Source organism: Lagenorhynchus albirostris, chromosome 19 (genome assembly GCF_949774975.1).
Source record: "Lagenorhynchus albirostris chromosome 19, mLagAlb1.1, whole genome shotgun sequence".
Classification (NCBI taxonomy): domain Eukaryota; kingdom Metazoa; phylum Chordata; class Mammalia; order Artiodactyla; family Delphinidae; genus Lagenorhynchus; species Lagenorhynchus albirostris.
In genome coordinates this window covers 59,428,431-59,442,518 of record NC_083113.1, presented here as the reverse complement: position 1 = coordinate 59,442,518, position 14,088 = coordinate 59,428,431, and the positions used below count along the sequence as shown (strand labels likewise).

The 14,088-nt window shown below is 62.2% G+C and overlaps 1 protein-coding gene across 2 annotated transcripts in view; it reads right to left on the bottom strand.

Annotated features, from left to right (window-relative positions):
• The window catches only part of ZFPM1 (zinc finger protein, FOG family member 1), a 67,731-nt gene that overhangs the window by 3,209 nt on the left and 50,434 nt on the right, over positions 1–14,088 (bottom strand). For both annotated transcript variants that reach the window (XM_060131370.1, XM_060131369.1), the window contains exons 5-6: positions 4,634–4,736; positions 2,882–3,091 (exon numbers count right to left, since the gene is read on the bottom strand). In XM_060131370.1, the coding sequence (XP_059987353.1) occupies positions 2,882–3,091; positions 4,634–4,736 (313 nt within the window). The remainder of the gene's footprint in view (positions 1–2,881; positions 3,092–4,633; positions 4,737–14,088) is intronic.

The window sequence follows — 14,088 nt, the reverse complement described above, 5'->3', positions numbered from 1 at the left end:
TGGGTGGCCCCTGGGCTGCGTCTGGACAGGGAACCCCATAAGGAGACACTGTGGTCTCTTGGGGGCGCCCACGGAAGAAGCGAGGCTGGGGTCCGTGACCTGATTGTCTCTGTGACTTGGCGGGGGCGATGGGACTTGCGGGCTGGCGTGGAGCTGGGTGCCCGTGGAGGAGGACGAGGAGACAGGTGTGTGCGTGTGAGCAAGTGTGTGGGCCGCTGGGTGCCTGAGTCCCCAAGCACTGGGGCAGCAGGGCGAGAGGTGAGCGTGGCTCTGGGTAGGCAGGGGGCTGAGGCCAGGAGCTGCAGAGCAGGAAGAGCCTCCCGGTGCACCGCCCTTCCCCGCCCCCCCCCCATACACCTGTGTTACTGGTCAGAACTTCCTGAATTCACTACATTTAACCCAAGTACCTTTGCGGTTGGGGGTTTGGATGGCGGGGGTGGATTTGCCAGCTGGTGAGCATTCTCTGGTGGGTGCTTCAGCAGAATGATAAGGAATGTTTTGTTGTTTCTGTCCCTGCTCCTTGGCCAGCCACCCCTAGGCTGAACCCAGGGCAGGGGGGAGACCTTGTTCTGGGTCTCGACCTTCACACGGAATGGACACCTTTTGGGGGTCGTGTGCGGGTTGGGACGTATTTCTCAGCCCGCTGGTTGGTAGTTACTGAACACGTGGTCTGCCTGCCCCCCGGGGGCTGCCAGGTTTCTACCTTCTGCCTCTCTTAAGGAATTTAGTGCCTGTCTGTCAAGTGAGGTGGGCCCTCCTCATGCCCCTGTGCCTGAGGTGTTTCCGGCTCAACTCTTCCTACTGTGTTATTTCTGGTTTTCAAGTTCCCTTTTATTTGGAGGTTGAGGGGCAGCGCTGAGGCCTTGAGCTGGGATCCGGGTCTGAGGGGCCAGCTGTGGGCTGCTGTTGGTATCTGCAGGGTCAGTGCTGGGGACTGCGCTGCTGCTTGCGGCACAGCGAAGGGACTGGGAGCCTCGGAGGCCCGTGTGGGCCCCAGCCCCGGCCCTAAAACTTAGCAAGGACGGTCGTCGCCCCACCAACCCAGGGCTGACCTCGGGCCAAGTCCCGGGTGGATGCAGCCCAGGTAACCTGCACAGACACCTCAAGACCGGCATTACCTTTACTGCTTCCACAGATGAGAAAACAGGCCCAGAGTGGTGGAGTCTCAAGAATTAAACCGGGTCTGATTGACTTTGGAGCTCGGGTTCTGAAAGCCCTTCTAGACCACCAGTAGGGGAGGCCCACGTGGGGTTGGTATAAACAATGCTAGCCCACCATGCCCTCACAGACCAGTGTCAGACCCGAGGGGAGGGAAACCGAGGCCCAGAGAGGCTGCTCCTGGGCGGGCTTGAGAGGAAGCCCTCCAGCACCTGGGGCTCCCTGCAGCACCCCCCCCCCCCGACCTACCCATCCAAAAGAGACAGAGAGGCAGCCCCCTGGGCACCAGATGCCATTCCCTGCCCTGGTGGGGTGGCCGTCCTGGCCTCTGAGAGACCCTTCTATCCAGCACCCTTCTTTCCTGAAACCTCAACGTCAGACAAGACCCCTGTTTGCTCACCACCACCCTCTCAGCTCCCCTGCAGGACCCCGTTCTCCCTGAGGCAGTGGCCTTGCCCTGTCCGGCCCACCCACCTGTGCTTGTCCCCACCCCTCTGGTGTCACCCTCCTCACTTGGCTGCCAGTGTCTGGGTCACGGTGACCTCCATGCTGCCTGCCTTTGCTCTCAACACAGCTGGGACACGGCGGGCCTACCCTCACCCCTGGCTCTAGTGTCTTGCAGGTCCTGTCTCTCCCTGGGGCCTCGTCCTGCCCGGAGCTCCCCAACTCTTACCGCACCCTGAGCCCCAGCACGTGTCCCCCAGTCGCCTCCTGGGCTCCACTTAGTGCCCAACAGGCGTCTTGGGTCAGGCTGCTCAGAACGGGCCCTCCATCCTGACTGCGATGGGACGGACAGTGTCCGCCCCGCGGCCGTGCTGCAGCCCCGGCCTCACGCTGCCGCTTCCCCCCCCGCCCCCACCCCCGGCAGGCCCTGTGCCTTTGCTGCCTGAAAGCCCCCTGCCGCGGTCGTTTCTCTGAGAAGGAATCCCAGCCCTGGTCCGGGGCCACCCTCGGAGTCTGGCTCTGGCCACGGTGGCCGTCTCGCTGGGCCTGGGCTGTCCGCTCAGCTGCTCTCCCCGGCGCGCGTGTCTCCCAAGCACCCCAGCCACTGCCCACATCACCACTTGCCCTCCTTCGTGGATGTGCCGCCTGCCCCCTCAGGGCGGGCAGCTGTCCCCACCTCGCTGACCCCAGCGCCTTGACCGCCTGGTTCGGTGTGGACGTTGAACAAGGATTTGAGAAACGGTGAATCTCATCGGTTCTCAGACCCTCTGCTGCTTGTAGGGAGGAGTGACAAACGTGGTCCCTCCACTGCAGCTCTCCACACTGGCGGCTCTGCCCCAAAGGGACACTTGACCACGTCCTTCACAACTGGGAGGTGGGGATGGTACCAGCGTCTAGTGAGCGAGGGCAGGGCTGCTGCTGGGCACCCCACGGTGCATGTGTCCCAGACTCCACCCCTGCCCTGCGCGGCCTCTCCAGCTGGCAAGCTCGAAGGGCCTTCCGGACCCCGCGGAGCGTGTGCTAGAGGCGCTGTGGTGAGAAGCCCGCTCTGCTGCAAAGCCGCCTCCCCGTCAGCATCTGGGAGCTCACCACGTGGCCCCCTGCACGCTGACTGCACCCTGGAGCCCCTCCTGGAACCCCACTGCTAGGCCCCCGTGCGTGCCCCCGGGGCACACCTCTGCTCAGGTGGCAGTGGTGACCAGTCTTTGCAGATCCTGAGCTGGGCACCGCCTGCAGCTCTGAGCCTGGGGTGGGGGCGGGCAGGCAGCGGGTTACTCACTGTTGACAACTGCAGTTGCGAGGATGGATGCCATGCCCGCCTGCTGGGGCAGGAGCTGGATGTCGGCGGCGGGGGAGGGGGCCAGGCCCTCGGGCTCCACCGGCTCCTTCACAGGCTGGCTGGGGGCACTGTGGGGCTCGGCTGCGAGGAGCACGCTCAGCCGTCCGCCCGCGGCCACTGGCCTGGTGAGCCTGCACCAGAGGGCGCCATCTGCGGGGGGGAGGGCGTCTGTGACGGGGCGCCGGCAGCCCCAGGCCACCGCGCCTCTGCAAAGACCCTGCCCATCTTATCCTCCTGATGCCCGCTGCGCCGCCCCAGCTTAGGCATGGGGGTTCCGAAGCCGGTGTGGTGGCCGGGGCGAAGCCACACCCGGTTCGCAGCTGTGGCCGGCTGGTTTCCGTGGCGCACCTGCCTCCTCAGGGCGACTAGGTGTTGCCTGCTCTTTGGGCCTCCCTGCCTGTGTCCGTCGGAGCGCGACGGCCCTCTTAGGGGAGAGGGGAGCAGAGCGGCGGGGAGGGCTTGGGAGCTGCTCACCCACGCCCTAGAAAGGCCTCCCAGCTCCTTGCTACTCAGCCAGCTTGGCTGTTGCCACGGTGGCCAGTGGGGGGCAGCCTTGGCCAACAGGACCCGGGCTGAGCTGCCCACGGGACCAGGCCACCTGGCTAGCATCTGCCCGGGCAGATGAACCCTGTTGACCAGGCGAGCAGGGGGGACAGGCCAGGCACTGCTAACTGGGCCACGTCCCCGCCAGGTGTATGTACCCCCAGCTGGGCACCTGCTGCCAACCTGGGCCCTCCCGTGCTTTCCAGCTGCTCTCTGGGTCCTTAGAGCACCCCAAAGCAGGGAGGGTGGGCCAGGGGGTGAAACAGGCACACAGGTGCTGTGCTAGCCAGGTCCTCGGGGCCAATGGCAGGGCAGACGGAACGCGCAGGGCCCCGGATGCTGACCTCAGCACCTGCTCTGCCCTGGAGGCCCCCAGGTAGGGAGGGGCTGGGGAGGTGCTGGAGCAGCAGCCCAGCTTGCCCCTGCCCACCTCCAGGGGCCTTTGGCTCTGTCCTGAAACAAGGCTAAGGCTGCCCACAGGACATTTAGTCCAGTGTGCTCAGGAGGCGATGGTGAGGGTGACACCCCCAGAACATTCTACCAAAGCGGAGCCCCCCCCCCCCGCCCCAGAAGAAGGAGGTGGATTTCCCGCGGCCATGCTGTGGTGTTTGGCTCCCCACATCCTCCCCGGGACCTGAGCTGCCTCATCTGTAATGGGGGGGTCCCCCCACCCCACCCCGCCCTCCCAGGGCCACTCCTGGAAAGTGCAGGTTTGCAGGAGGGACGTGGAGCTTTCCTCGGCTTCACAAAACAGAGGCCCCAGAAGGTGAGGGGACCTGTCCCAGGCCCCCCAGCTGGGTTTGGACATGGCCCTCCTGACCACTCCTGGAGGGAGTCAGGCCGCACAGGGCCCTGGTCCAGTGGGCACCCCCAGGTGGGCCCACCAGGCCCTGCCAGTGTCCACTGTCCCTGTGGTCTCCCAGAGGCCCTGAGGGCAGTCCTGGCCTGGGCCCGCTCTCCCCGACCCCCGGGGCCGACGCCTGTCCAGCCCTAGGCAAGCATTAATGGGGGCACTGGGCGTGTGGTGGCGGCGGTGACCAGGCCCTCGGCCCGGCCCAAGCAGGCTGGTTTCCCTTTAAGAGCCGGCCCAGGGGGAGCCGTGACCCCCCACCCTCCGGAAGGCAGTGAGGGAAACGCCAGGATACCAACCCTTCCTGTAGATCTCCGAGTTGGCTTCGGCCGCGGTCAGGGCCCGGGGCAGCGTCCTCAGCCAGCAGGCCTCGTCCTCCAGCAGCAGGGTCAGGGCCGGGCTCTGGGGGCAGGGAGGGGGGTCAGCAAGGACTCAGTCACGCCCTCGGACACAGTCAGCAGGAGAGAGGAGAGGCTGGCCGGGGCAGCGGGGGGCTCCCTGTGAGGGATGCCTGAGAGTCTGCCCCGTGGGCGCCCTGTCCAGGCTGCGGGTCCTCGCCAAGCGCTGGCGACACGCATGCATGCAGCAGGGATCCAGTGCCTGCCTGCCGCGGGTCAGGTGCTGGTTTCCCTTGGAAACTGAGGCCCAGAGAGGTGGAGCAACCTGCCTAAAGTTACACAGCCAGTGAGTGGCAGAGCGGGGAGGCACACCCGGACCTCCGTTCTTGCTGCCCCTCCCTGGTGGGGCACTGGACCGGACGCAGGCTCCTCCCACACACAGGCCCCCAGAGACCTACAGAGTGAGCTGTGGGACTGTCTCAGCACCTGGCCTCCCTGCGGCTCGCAGACCGTGGTCAGCCCCTCGCCCAGACACGCTGTCTCCTGGTCTGCGAGCCAGGCCTCTGCAGCGCCCGGAGTGGAAGAGCACTCCTGAGCTCGGTTCTCACTCGGGGCTGCCAGCGGCGCCCAGAAGGGGTGGCCTGATTTCCGGCACCCTCCCCCACCCTCCCCAGGCGGCACTGCAAACATACGTCCCCTGTCCTACATGGTTCTGGGAGGGGGCTGGCCCTTGCCACACGGAGGCGATGAGGTACAGACCCTGGCCCTGACTGGCCGCAGAAAGTTAGGGTGATGACCGCAGCCGCCCCTCAGGCCACAGCCCCAGGGCTGGATGGGTTGTGGACGGCTCCTCTCCTGCAGGGGGTCCCCAAGCTCCGCCACTGGGCGCCGTGTGGAAAGGCACAGCACATTCGTGTCTGAGTATTTTCTTTGTTTTATGCAAATAAAAGCTTTTTAGTCAAACTGTGTATCAGAAGCTCTAACTCAAGGCCCAGTGTCACTCGCCATCACCTGCATGGGGCAGCTGGCCAGGAAGCTAGCGTGATGGGATGGCTGGAGCAGTGACACATGGGAGGTCCCCTGACGTGTTCTGGGCATCTCCCCGCCTGGTCCAAGACCACGGCTTTACTGAGCTTTGCCTGCAGGGAGCACGTGGGCTCCAGAGCTGGGCATCGGGTCCAGTCCAGACTCCCTGACTGTGCCCAATAGCACCATGCCCGCCCTCCCTGCAAACGGCAATGCCCCGAGCCCGGGGGCTCCCTCCGCCGTCCCTGTGCTGCCACCTGCTCTGGGGGTGGGTCACATCCCTCTTTGACTCAGTCTCCCTGGGGCACTGGGAAGTGGAAGCCTGTGTGAAGCCGCCCAGCACGTGACAAACACAGGACAAACAGGAGTCCCGCCACCCTTGCTTCTCCATTCCCTTTGGCCCGCAGGACACAGTGGGCAGAGGACAGCCTTCGGACCTAGGAGGCTGATGTCCACTGGGGCGGCAGGCCAGCAACCGCCAGGTATCAACTGGGGGCGAGTGTCTCCACCAAGCAGCATGCTTTAACGGGCAGCTGCAGACCTGGGGGTCCCCGTCACCCACAGCTGCGGACAGGCTGGGGGGCCAAAGCAGCTGCAGACCTGGGGGTCCCCGTCACCCACAGCTGCGGACAGGCTGGGGGGCCAAAGCAGCTGCAGACCTGGGGGTCCCCGTCACCCACAGCTGCGGACAGGCTGGGGGGCCAAAGCAGCTGCAGACCTGGGGGTCCCCGTCACCCACAGCTGCGGACAGGCTGGGGGGCCAAAGCGGGACCGGGGGGGGGTGCTGGCATAGCAGCGACTGACCGGCGGCGCCCACGGCCCAGCCATCCTGACCTGGGCCAGCAGAGAGGCGGAGGCCGGGGTCTCCCTGAGTCTCTAATGAATATTAATGAGTGGAGGAGGGAGAAAAAAATTAATCTGCCTGATCCTCCGATGGGTGCTGCGGTAACGATATGAAATCTAATTATTCGTCCCAATATTTCTAAACCCTCAAACTGAGACTGACAGCCTCCCGGTCGGTTTAATGCTTATCACTCCCGGGAGCGGCGTGTTCGCGGCATGATAAAAGCGCCCGCGCACAGCTCTGCTGACGCTGCAGAACCCCTGAATTTTCCGTCCATCTGAGTGGAGGGGAGACGGCGGCGCTGTGTTCCCGGCTGTGTGCCTCCTGCTGGGAGCGGCCCCTCGCCTGGTGGCTGCCCTGGGCGGGTGAGGGGCAGGGGACGTGGGGACCTGGAGGGGGCCTTGCATCCTGCACCCCGCGCCTGACTCACAGGAGGGAGAGGGGCCAGGAGATCCAGGCCGTATGACCACCAGACCCTTCACCCTCGTTCCCTCAGCCCTTAACACTCTGGGGGCCCCTGGCCCCCACTTAAATGAGGCAGGCTGGGCCCACCATCACCAGCCTCCCTGCCTGCGCACGGACCCTAGGGTGCAAGAGCTGGCGCCCCACGGCTCCGGGGAGAGGAGCACGGCCATGCCCAGTCTGCCCCTGTCCCCGTCCCTGTGGGGTGGCAACGCGCACTGTCCCGGGCAGCTGGACCCTGCCGTGCGCTAGGGCTACAGCTCGCCCCGCTGCCCCGTTATTTATTTTCTCCCCCCATCCCCCAATTCCAAGCAGCCCTGGAACAGAAGCCCTTTTCTCTGGTGGTCGGAGGCGCCAGGCTGAGGCAGGTTCCCTTCCTGGCCCTGCCCGTGGGCAGCGGGGTGCGAGCCTAAAACGATCAGAGATGTGTGTACTGCCGGCCACCTCCCCTCCACTGGCGCCCCAGGCTCACTGCTGGGTCTGGGGTTCACCCCAGACAGGCCGGGTGCGGCGTCTGAAAAAAGCTTGGCCCCTACCCTGCCTTAGCCCTGGGGGTCGCCCTGTCCCTCCCTCCTGACTCCAGGCTGCCCCACCCAGCCCCGGGACAGCGGACGGCCACTTTAAACTCTCTGGGTGCATCTGAGAACCCTCCTTGTTCCCCCAACAAAGAGGTCAGTGTCTGGGTTCTGTGCCCGCTGATAGCCATCAGAAACCCCATCTCTACCGCATCCGCTGTGACAGCCGTATCTGAGGCTGTTCCCAAACTCGCCATACAGCGCGTGAAGTAGCGTCGAGGGGAGGTGGGGGCCTGCAGAACGCCTCCCCAGGGCACTGCGGGCAGGTTCGCGGGAGGTCGGGAACCTGGGGCAGGCCCTGATCGGGGCCTGCACTCATCTCTCCCTTTCAGCGTGTCCTGAGAAGCCCCCGCCTGAGTCCCACTCACCATCGCCAGAGGCAATGGCTTTCCACCCTTGGCACCAGACGTTTCATGAGGCAAGAGAAGCACGACACGGGCGGCTCAAGGCATGGCCCCATCTGGCAAAGAAAGACCCATGATGCACCACGCCTGGGCTGAGCGCCTTCCCTTGGGAATTACTCCCTATCACAGCCAGAGGAAGAGGGGCCTCGCCAGGAGGGCACCGGGCTCGTGCACCGCAGCCCCGTCACCCCCTGGCCCGGGATCATCCTGCTGGGAGTCGGGCTGTGCCAGGCAATGACCGCTGGCAGCGGCCTTTGGAGGGGCCCCACCGCTCAGAGCCCATCTGCGTGCGGTCAGCTGGCGGCTGGGCCTGGATGGTCCCACGTCAGCCTCACAGGCAGGCTCAGACCTGCTGCCCTGCGTGCCATCCAGGGGGCACCCTCCCGGCTCTCACTGATGTCACGGTGGCCTCGTGGCTAAAGTGGGTGAGCCGTGGGAGGACAACTGGACAGACGGATGGGCCGAGTGAGTGAGGGCCCATTTGTTCATTCATCCATCCATCTACCCATCCTGCCAACATCTATCCATTCACCATCTACTCATTCATCTACCTTCTACCCATTCATCCACCATCCATTAACCCATCAACACATCCACTGACTCACCTATCTATCCACCATCCACCCGTCCATCCACCATTCTTTATCCGTGCACACATCCCCTCACCCACCTGTCCATCCACCTGTCCACCCACCATCCAGCCGTCCATCCACCTTCTGACCATCCATCTAGCATTCAACCTTCCATCTACCTGTCCGTCCATCCATCCACCCAACTATCCACCTGCTACTCGGCCATCTACCATCCACCCGTCCACCCACCATCCACCTGTCCATCTATCATCCATTTATCCATCCACACATCCATTCACCCACCCACCCATCCACCATCCACCCTCCTCTTACCATCCACACGGCAATCCACTCCATTTATCCATCCACATATCCGCTCACCCATCCATCCTCCATCCATCCGTTTATTCATCCACACGTCCACTAACCCACCCGTCTACCCATCTCTGCCCATCGTTCTACCTTCCACCCATCAGTATACCATCTACCTGTCCACCCATCCACCATCTACCTATGCATCCATCCATCCTCCCATTCATCCACTCACCCACCCATCCATCCACCTTCTACCCATCCTTTCATCATTCCCCCCGCCATCCACCCATGTATCCACCTTCTACCTGTCCATCCACCATTCACTACCTGCTACTCGTCCATCTACCATTGACCCATCCATCCACCATCTATGTGTCCATCCATACTTCCACCCACCTCCCATCCATCCACCATCTACTCGTCCATCCACCATTCATTTATGCATCCACGTATCCACCTGCCCACCCATCCATCCACCCACCTGCTACTCGTCCATCTACCATCCACCCATCCATCCACCATCAACATATCCACCATTTATCCATCCGTCCATGCACCATCTACCTGTCCATCCACCATCCACCAACCATTTTTCCATCCAATATCTACGCACTCCTCCAACAACCATCTACCCGTCATCCACCACACCCTTCCAACCACCCTCTACCCGTCCATCCACCATCCATTATCCATTCAATATCCACTCAACTGATCCTCCACAACCATCCACCTGTCCATCTACTATCCACCGTCCATCCACTATCCCCTGCAATCCACCTTCCACCCATCCATCTACCATCCATCCATCCACCATCTACCTGTCCATCCATCCACCCATCTATCCACCATTCACCCATCCTTCCACCTTCTAATTATCCATCCACCATCCACTCTTCCATCCACCCTCCACACGTCCATCCATCATCTTCCTGTCCATCCATCCATCTACCATCCACCATCCTTCTTCTACCTGTCCATCCACCATCCCTCCTCCATCAACCATCCACCTGTCCATCCACCATCCAGCCATCCATGCACCTCCTGCCCATCCATGTAGCATTCAGCCTTCCATTCCCCATCTACCTGTGCATGCATCCATCTACCCATCTATCCACCATCCACCTACCCATCCACTGGCTACTCGTCCATCTACTGTCCATCATCCATCTGCCATTTATCTGTCCATCCACCATCTATTTATCCATTCACTATCCACTCAACTGCCCCTCCATAACCATCCACCCATCCATCCACCCATCCCTCTACCATCCATTGTCCATCCACCTTCTCCCAGTCCATCTACCTTCTCCCCGTCTATCTGCCATCCATTTATCCATCCACACCTCCACACACCCACCCATCCATCCACCATGCACCCTTCCATCCACCTTCTACCCACCATCCACCAATCCATCCACACATCCAATCACCCACCCATGCAGCCACCTTCTCCCCTGTCCATCCACCCGGCCATCCAACTTCTACTTGTCCATCCACTATCCCCCGCAGTCTACCATCCACCCATCCATCCACCCACCCATGTGTCCACCATTCACCCATCCTTCCACCTTCTAATTGTCCATCCACCATCCACACTTCCATCAACCATCCACCTGACCATCCACCTTCTACTCATCCATCCATCTACCTGTCCCCACCGACCCATCCAACATCTACCTGTACATATATCCACCTTCTACCCATCTGTCTACCATCTTTCTGTCCACACATCCATCTACCCGTCCATCCACCGTTCACCCATCCATCCACCGTCCATCTGTCCATCAAACATCACTCATGTATCCACCATCTTCCCATCCACCATCCATTTAACCATCCACGCATCCACTAACCAACCTATCCATCCACCACCACTCATCCATTCACCTCCATTTATCCATCCACGCATCCACGCACCCACCATCCATCCACCATCCATTTATCCATCCGTACATCCACACATCCACCATCCATCCACCACTCACCGGTCCATGCACCATCCACCCACCTTTACCTATCCATCTGCCATCTACCGTCACCCATCCATCTTCCATCTACCTGTCTCTCCATCCATCCATCCCTCCCTCCACCATCTACCCCTCCACCCACCACCCATCCATCCATCCTGAACATTTCCTCTGCAGCTGGGTACAAGTTTTAGAACCGCTGCACCTCCAAGCCCTGGGTTTCTGTGGTGGAACCTGGATCCTGGGGGACCTTGAGGTCCCACAGCAAGTTGGTGTCAGAACCAATTCTCGACTCCTGGCAGGCTCTGCGTGCTGTGTCCTTTCTGGGGTACCGCCCCCGACGCCCAGTGTGTGCAGGGACTGTGAGGGGAGACTCCTTGCCTCCCCTCTGGCCTGCAAGCAGCCTGGGCCTGAGGAGACCAGTGGGAAAGGGTTGCCACACCCCAGCGTCGCCCCTCTCCCGCTTCCCTCTCCAAACAGCGAAGACAAACTGCCTGGCGGGTGACAGGACGATCAGGGGCGGGAGGTACACGGGGGAGAGAACCGGGGCCCATCAGCTGAGCTCGATAAGGGGCCTGCTGAAATGTTAGCGAAAATATTTAGACAATAAATGAAGTATCGGAAAGGCACGCATATCTTTAAGAAATCAATCATCTTGTACGTGTGTCTGGACACTCGGCGCCAAGGCGGAGATAGTGCCTGCTGGGGAGATAAGGGTTAATCAAGGATTTAATTCTGCAGGAGATAAAGCTGCAGGGAAGAGCAGGCAGCTCCTTCCTCCCTGGGCCCCTCTGCAGAGCCTCAGAGCCTCAGAGGCCCGCTTCTCTGGCGCACTCCCTGGATTATCTCTCCGCTTGGAGAGGGTTTTCAACCTCACGCCAAGTCTCCCCAGGCTGACCTGCGCCCTGGGCCCAAGGAGGACAAAACCCCTGGAGAGGAGGCTGCAGGCGGGAGGGGAGGGCCTGGGGGTGGGGGTGCGGGCCTCTCCAGCCCCCCATCCCCGTCCTGCAGGGGTCTCTGTGGTTAGGAAAATAGTGATTTCCCCTCTGCTGTTTGGTCCTGGTGACTTTGGCAAGTTACCTAACCTCCTGGAGCCTCAGTTTCCTCATCTGGGAAATGGGAACAGCAGTACCCGCCTCATGGTGGGTGGAGAAAACGAGGGGCCGAGTATAAGGATGGGCGCACAGCAGTGCGTCTCGAACACGCACTTGGAACTGTCCATCTTGGAAGCGGTTGACTGTCCCCAAGGAGGGAGCAGAGGAGAGAGGTGCAGGCCCCGCTCAGGACACACTGAGCTCCCCAGTCCTCAGCCATCCCGGCTTTGTCCCATCACCGCTTATGGCTATTCTCTGAGAGTCCAGACACGAGAGTCACGGAGCTCCTCTTAACTCCCCCCAACGGCCTACCCTCTCTCTTAAGAGTCGACTGCTGCTTGTACACCTCCAGTGACGGGGAGCTCATTGCCTATAGAGACTGCTGTAAATACCACAGCCTTGGTCACACAATGGAGCCAAAATGTGGCTCCTTCCAAGGAGCTGAAGTCCACACTGGCGCTCCCACTGCTTTCTCCCTGCTTGAGCTCCCACTGCTTTCTCCCTGCTTGGGGCCACGGGGCAAGAGGGTCATCCCTCCCGCAGGGCCGCTGGCCGTGCTGCCTGCCAAGCCACGCCCTGGGGTAAGCACCACACGTGGATCCCTGCGTTTAACCCGCCCGGCTGCCCTGGGAGGCCACCACGTCACAGAGGAACTGCTGCTCTGCCCACCCTCTCCTCTGCGGGGAGGCTGCAGGGTCTGCAGGACCTTGCAGGTCTCAAGGACCCTTCAGGGCTCCCCTGGGTCCCCCCGCTGAGGTCCCAAAGGCCGAGGAGACAGAAGCTCAGAGAGGTGGAGGCCTGCCTGGGGGCACACGGCAAAACAGCCACAGGGTAGGAGACCCCAGGACCTGGACCCTGTGCCATGGGGACGGCCTGGCCTTGAAAGTGGGGGCCCTTGGTCCTGGGCCGGCTCCCACCCCCTGGCTGAGTGGTCTGGGTGAGCACCGCCCCTCTGAACCTGGCCACTCAGCTGGGAGAGGCAGCGTGGGCAGCCCAGGGGCCTCAGCTGAGACGTCTCCAATCTCCCGAGGCCCGGGCCCCAGCGCTGAGGTTCTGAGGCAGCGTGACCCACGGCTCAGGGTTCACTGCACACGGGAGTGGGTGCGGGCTGTGAGCTGTAGTCCGAGAGCTGCAGCTGGGGATCCTGCCCACGGCTCTCTACCAGCCCTGCTGCAGGCCAAGTCCCAGCTGTTAAGGCAGCATTTGGCCTCCAGGCGCAGGGCTGGCGGGAAGCCTCCCCACAGCCCCGCCACTGCCAGCGAAGGCCCATCAGAGGCCCACGAGGCCCAGCATCACAGGGCACCTGCCACACCTGAACGGCACGTTAGGCATCAGAAGGGCCCAGGCCATGGCTGCGCCTGCACATTTGGGGCACCTGAGCCTGGGCTTGAGGGGACCAACCCGGGTGCTGCCCCGCCTCCCAGGCAAGCGTCACCATGAACTCTCATCCAGCACAGGCCCCTCCCGGTTCCCACCACACCGTACGTGCCCATTCCACCGCCCCACACTTGCTTCCCATACGTCAACGCCCTTGCTTAACCGAAACGTATTTTAAAATGAGCATTTGTACCCTTTGCGAGAGGACGCCACACCGACTTGCCCACAACTGAGAGCAGCTCAGCAGCAACCCCGAGACAAACGACAGCCCAGTGGTCGTCGGCACGCGCTAGAGACGCTCAGGCAGCGCCCTCTCCCTGTCGTCTGGGGGCCACAGGCGCGGAAACGCAACGAATAACCACCTCGCTTACCACGAGGGGTGGCCCCACCCGTGAAGCCCAGTGCCGGGGGGCAGTCCCTGCCTGCTTCCCCAGCCACAGGCCACAGGCCAGGTCCAGTCCCACCGCTTGGTTCCTTATTGCTTCCCTCCCTTGAAAGCCCTTCTCTTTCTCTGCCTCGCCAACGTCTACTCATTCATTAAGTGCCTGCTGAAAGAATCCCTCCTCCAGGCAGCCCTCCCTGTGTCACCCCGAGGTCGCAGAGGCCCCGCCTCACCTCCTCCAGGCAGCCCTCCCTGTGTCACCCCGAGGTCCCAGAGGCCCCGCCTCACCTCCTCCAGGCAGCCCTCCCTGTGTTCCCAGGCAGTTAACTCCTCCCTGCATCTCCTGACATGTTTCACGTGGAGTGGCAGTTGCTTCTGCACGGGAGTCTAGCCCGGGC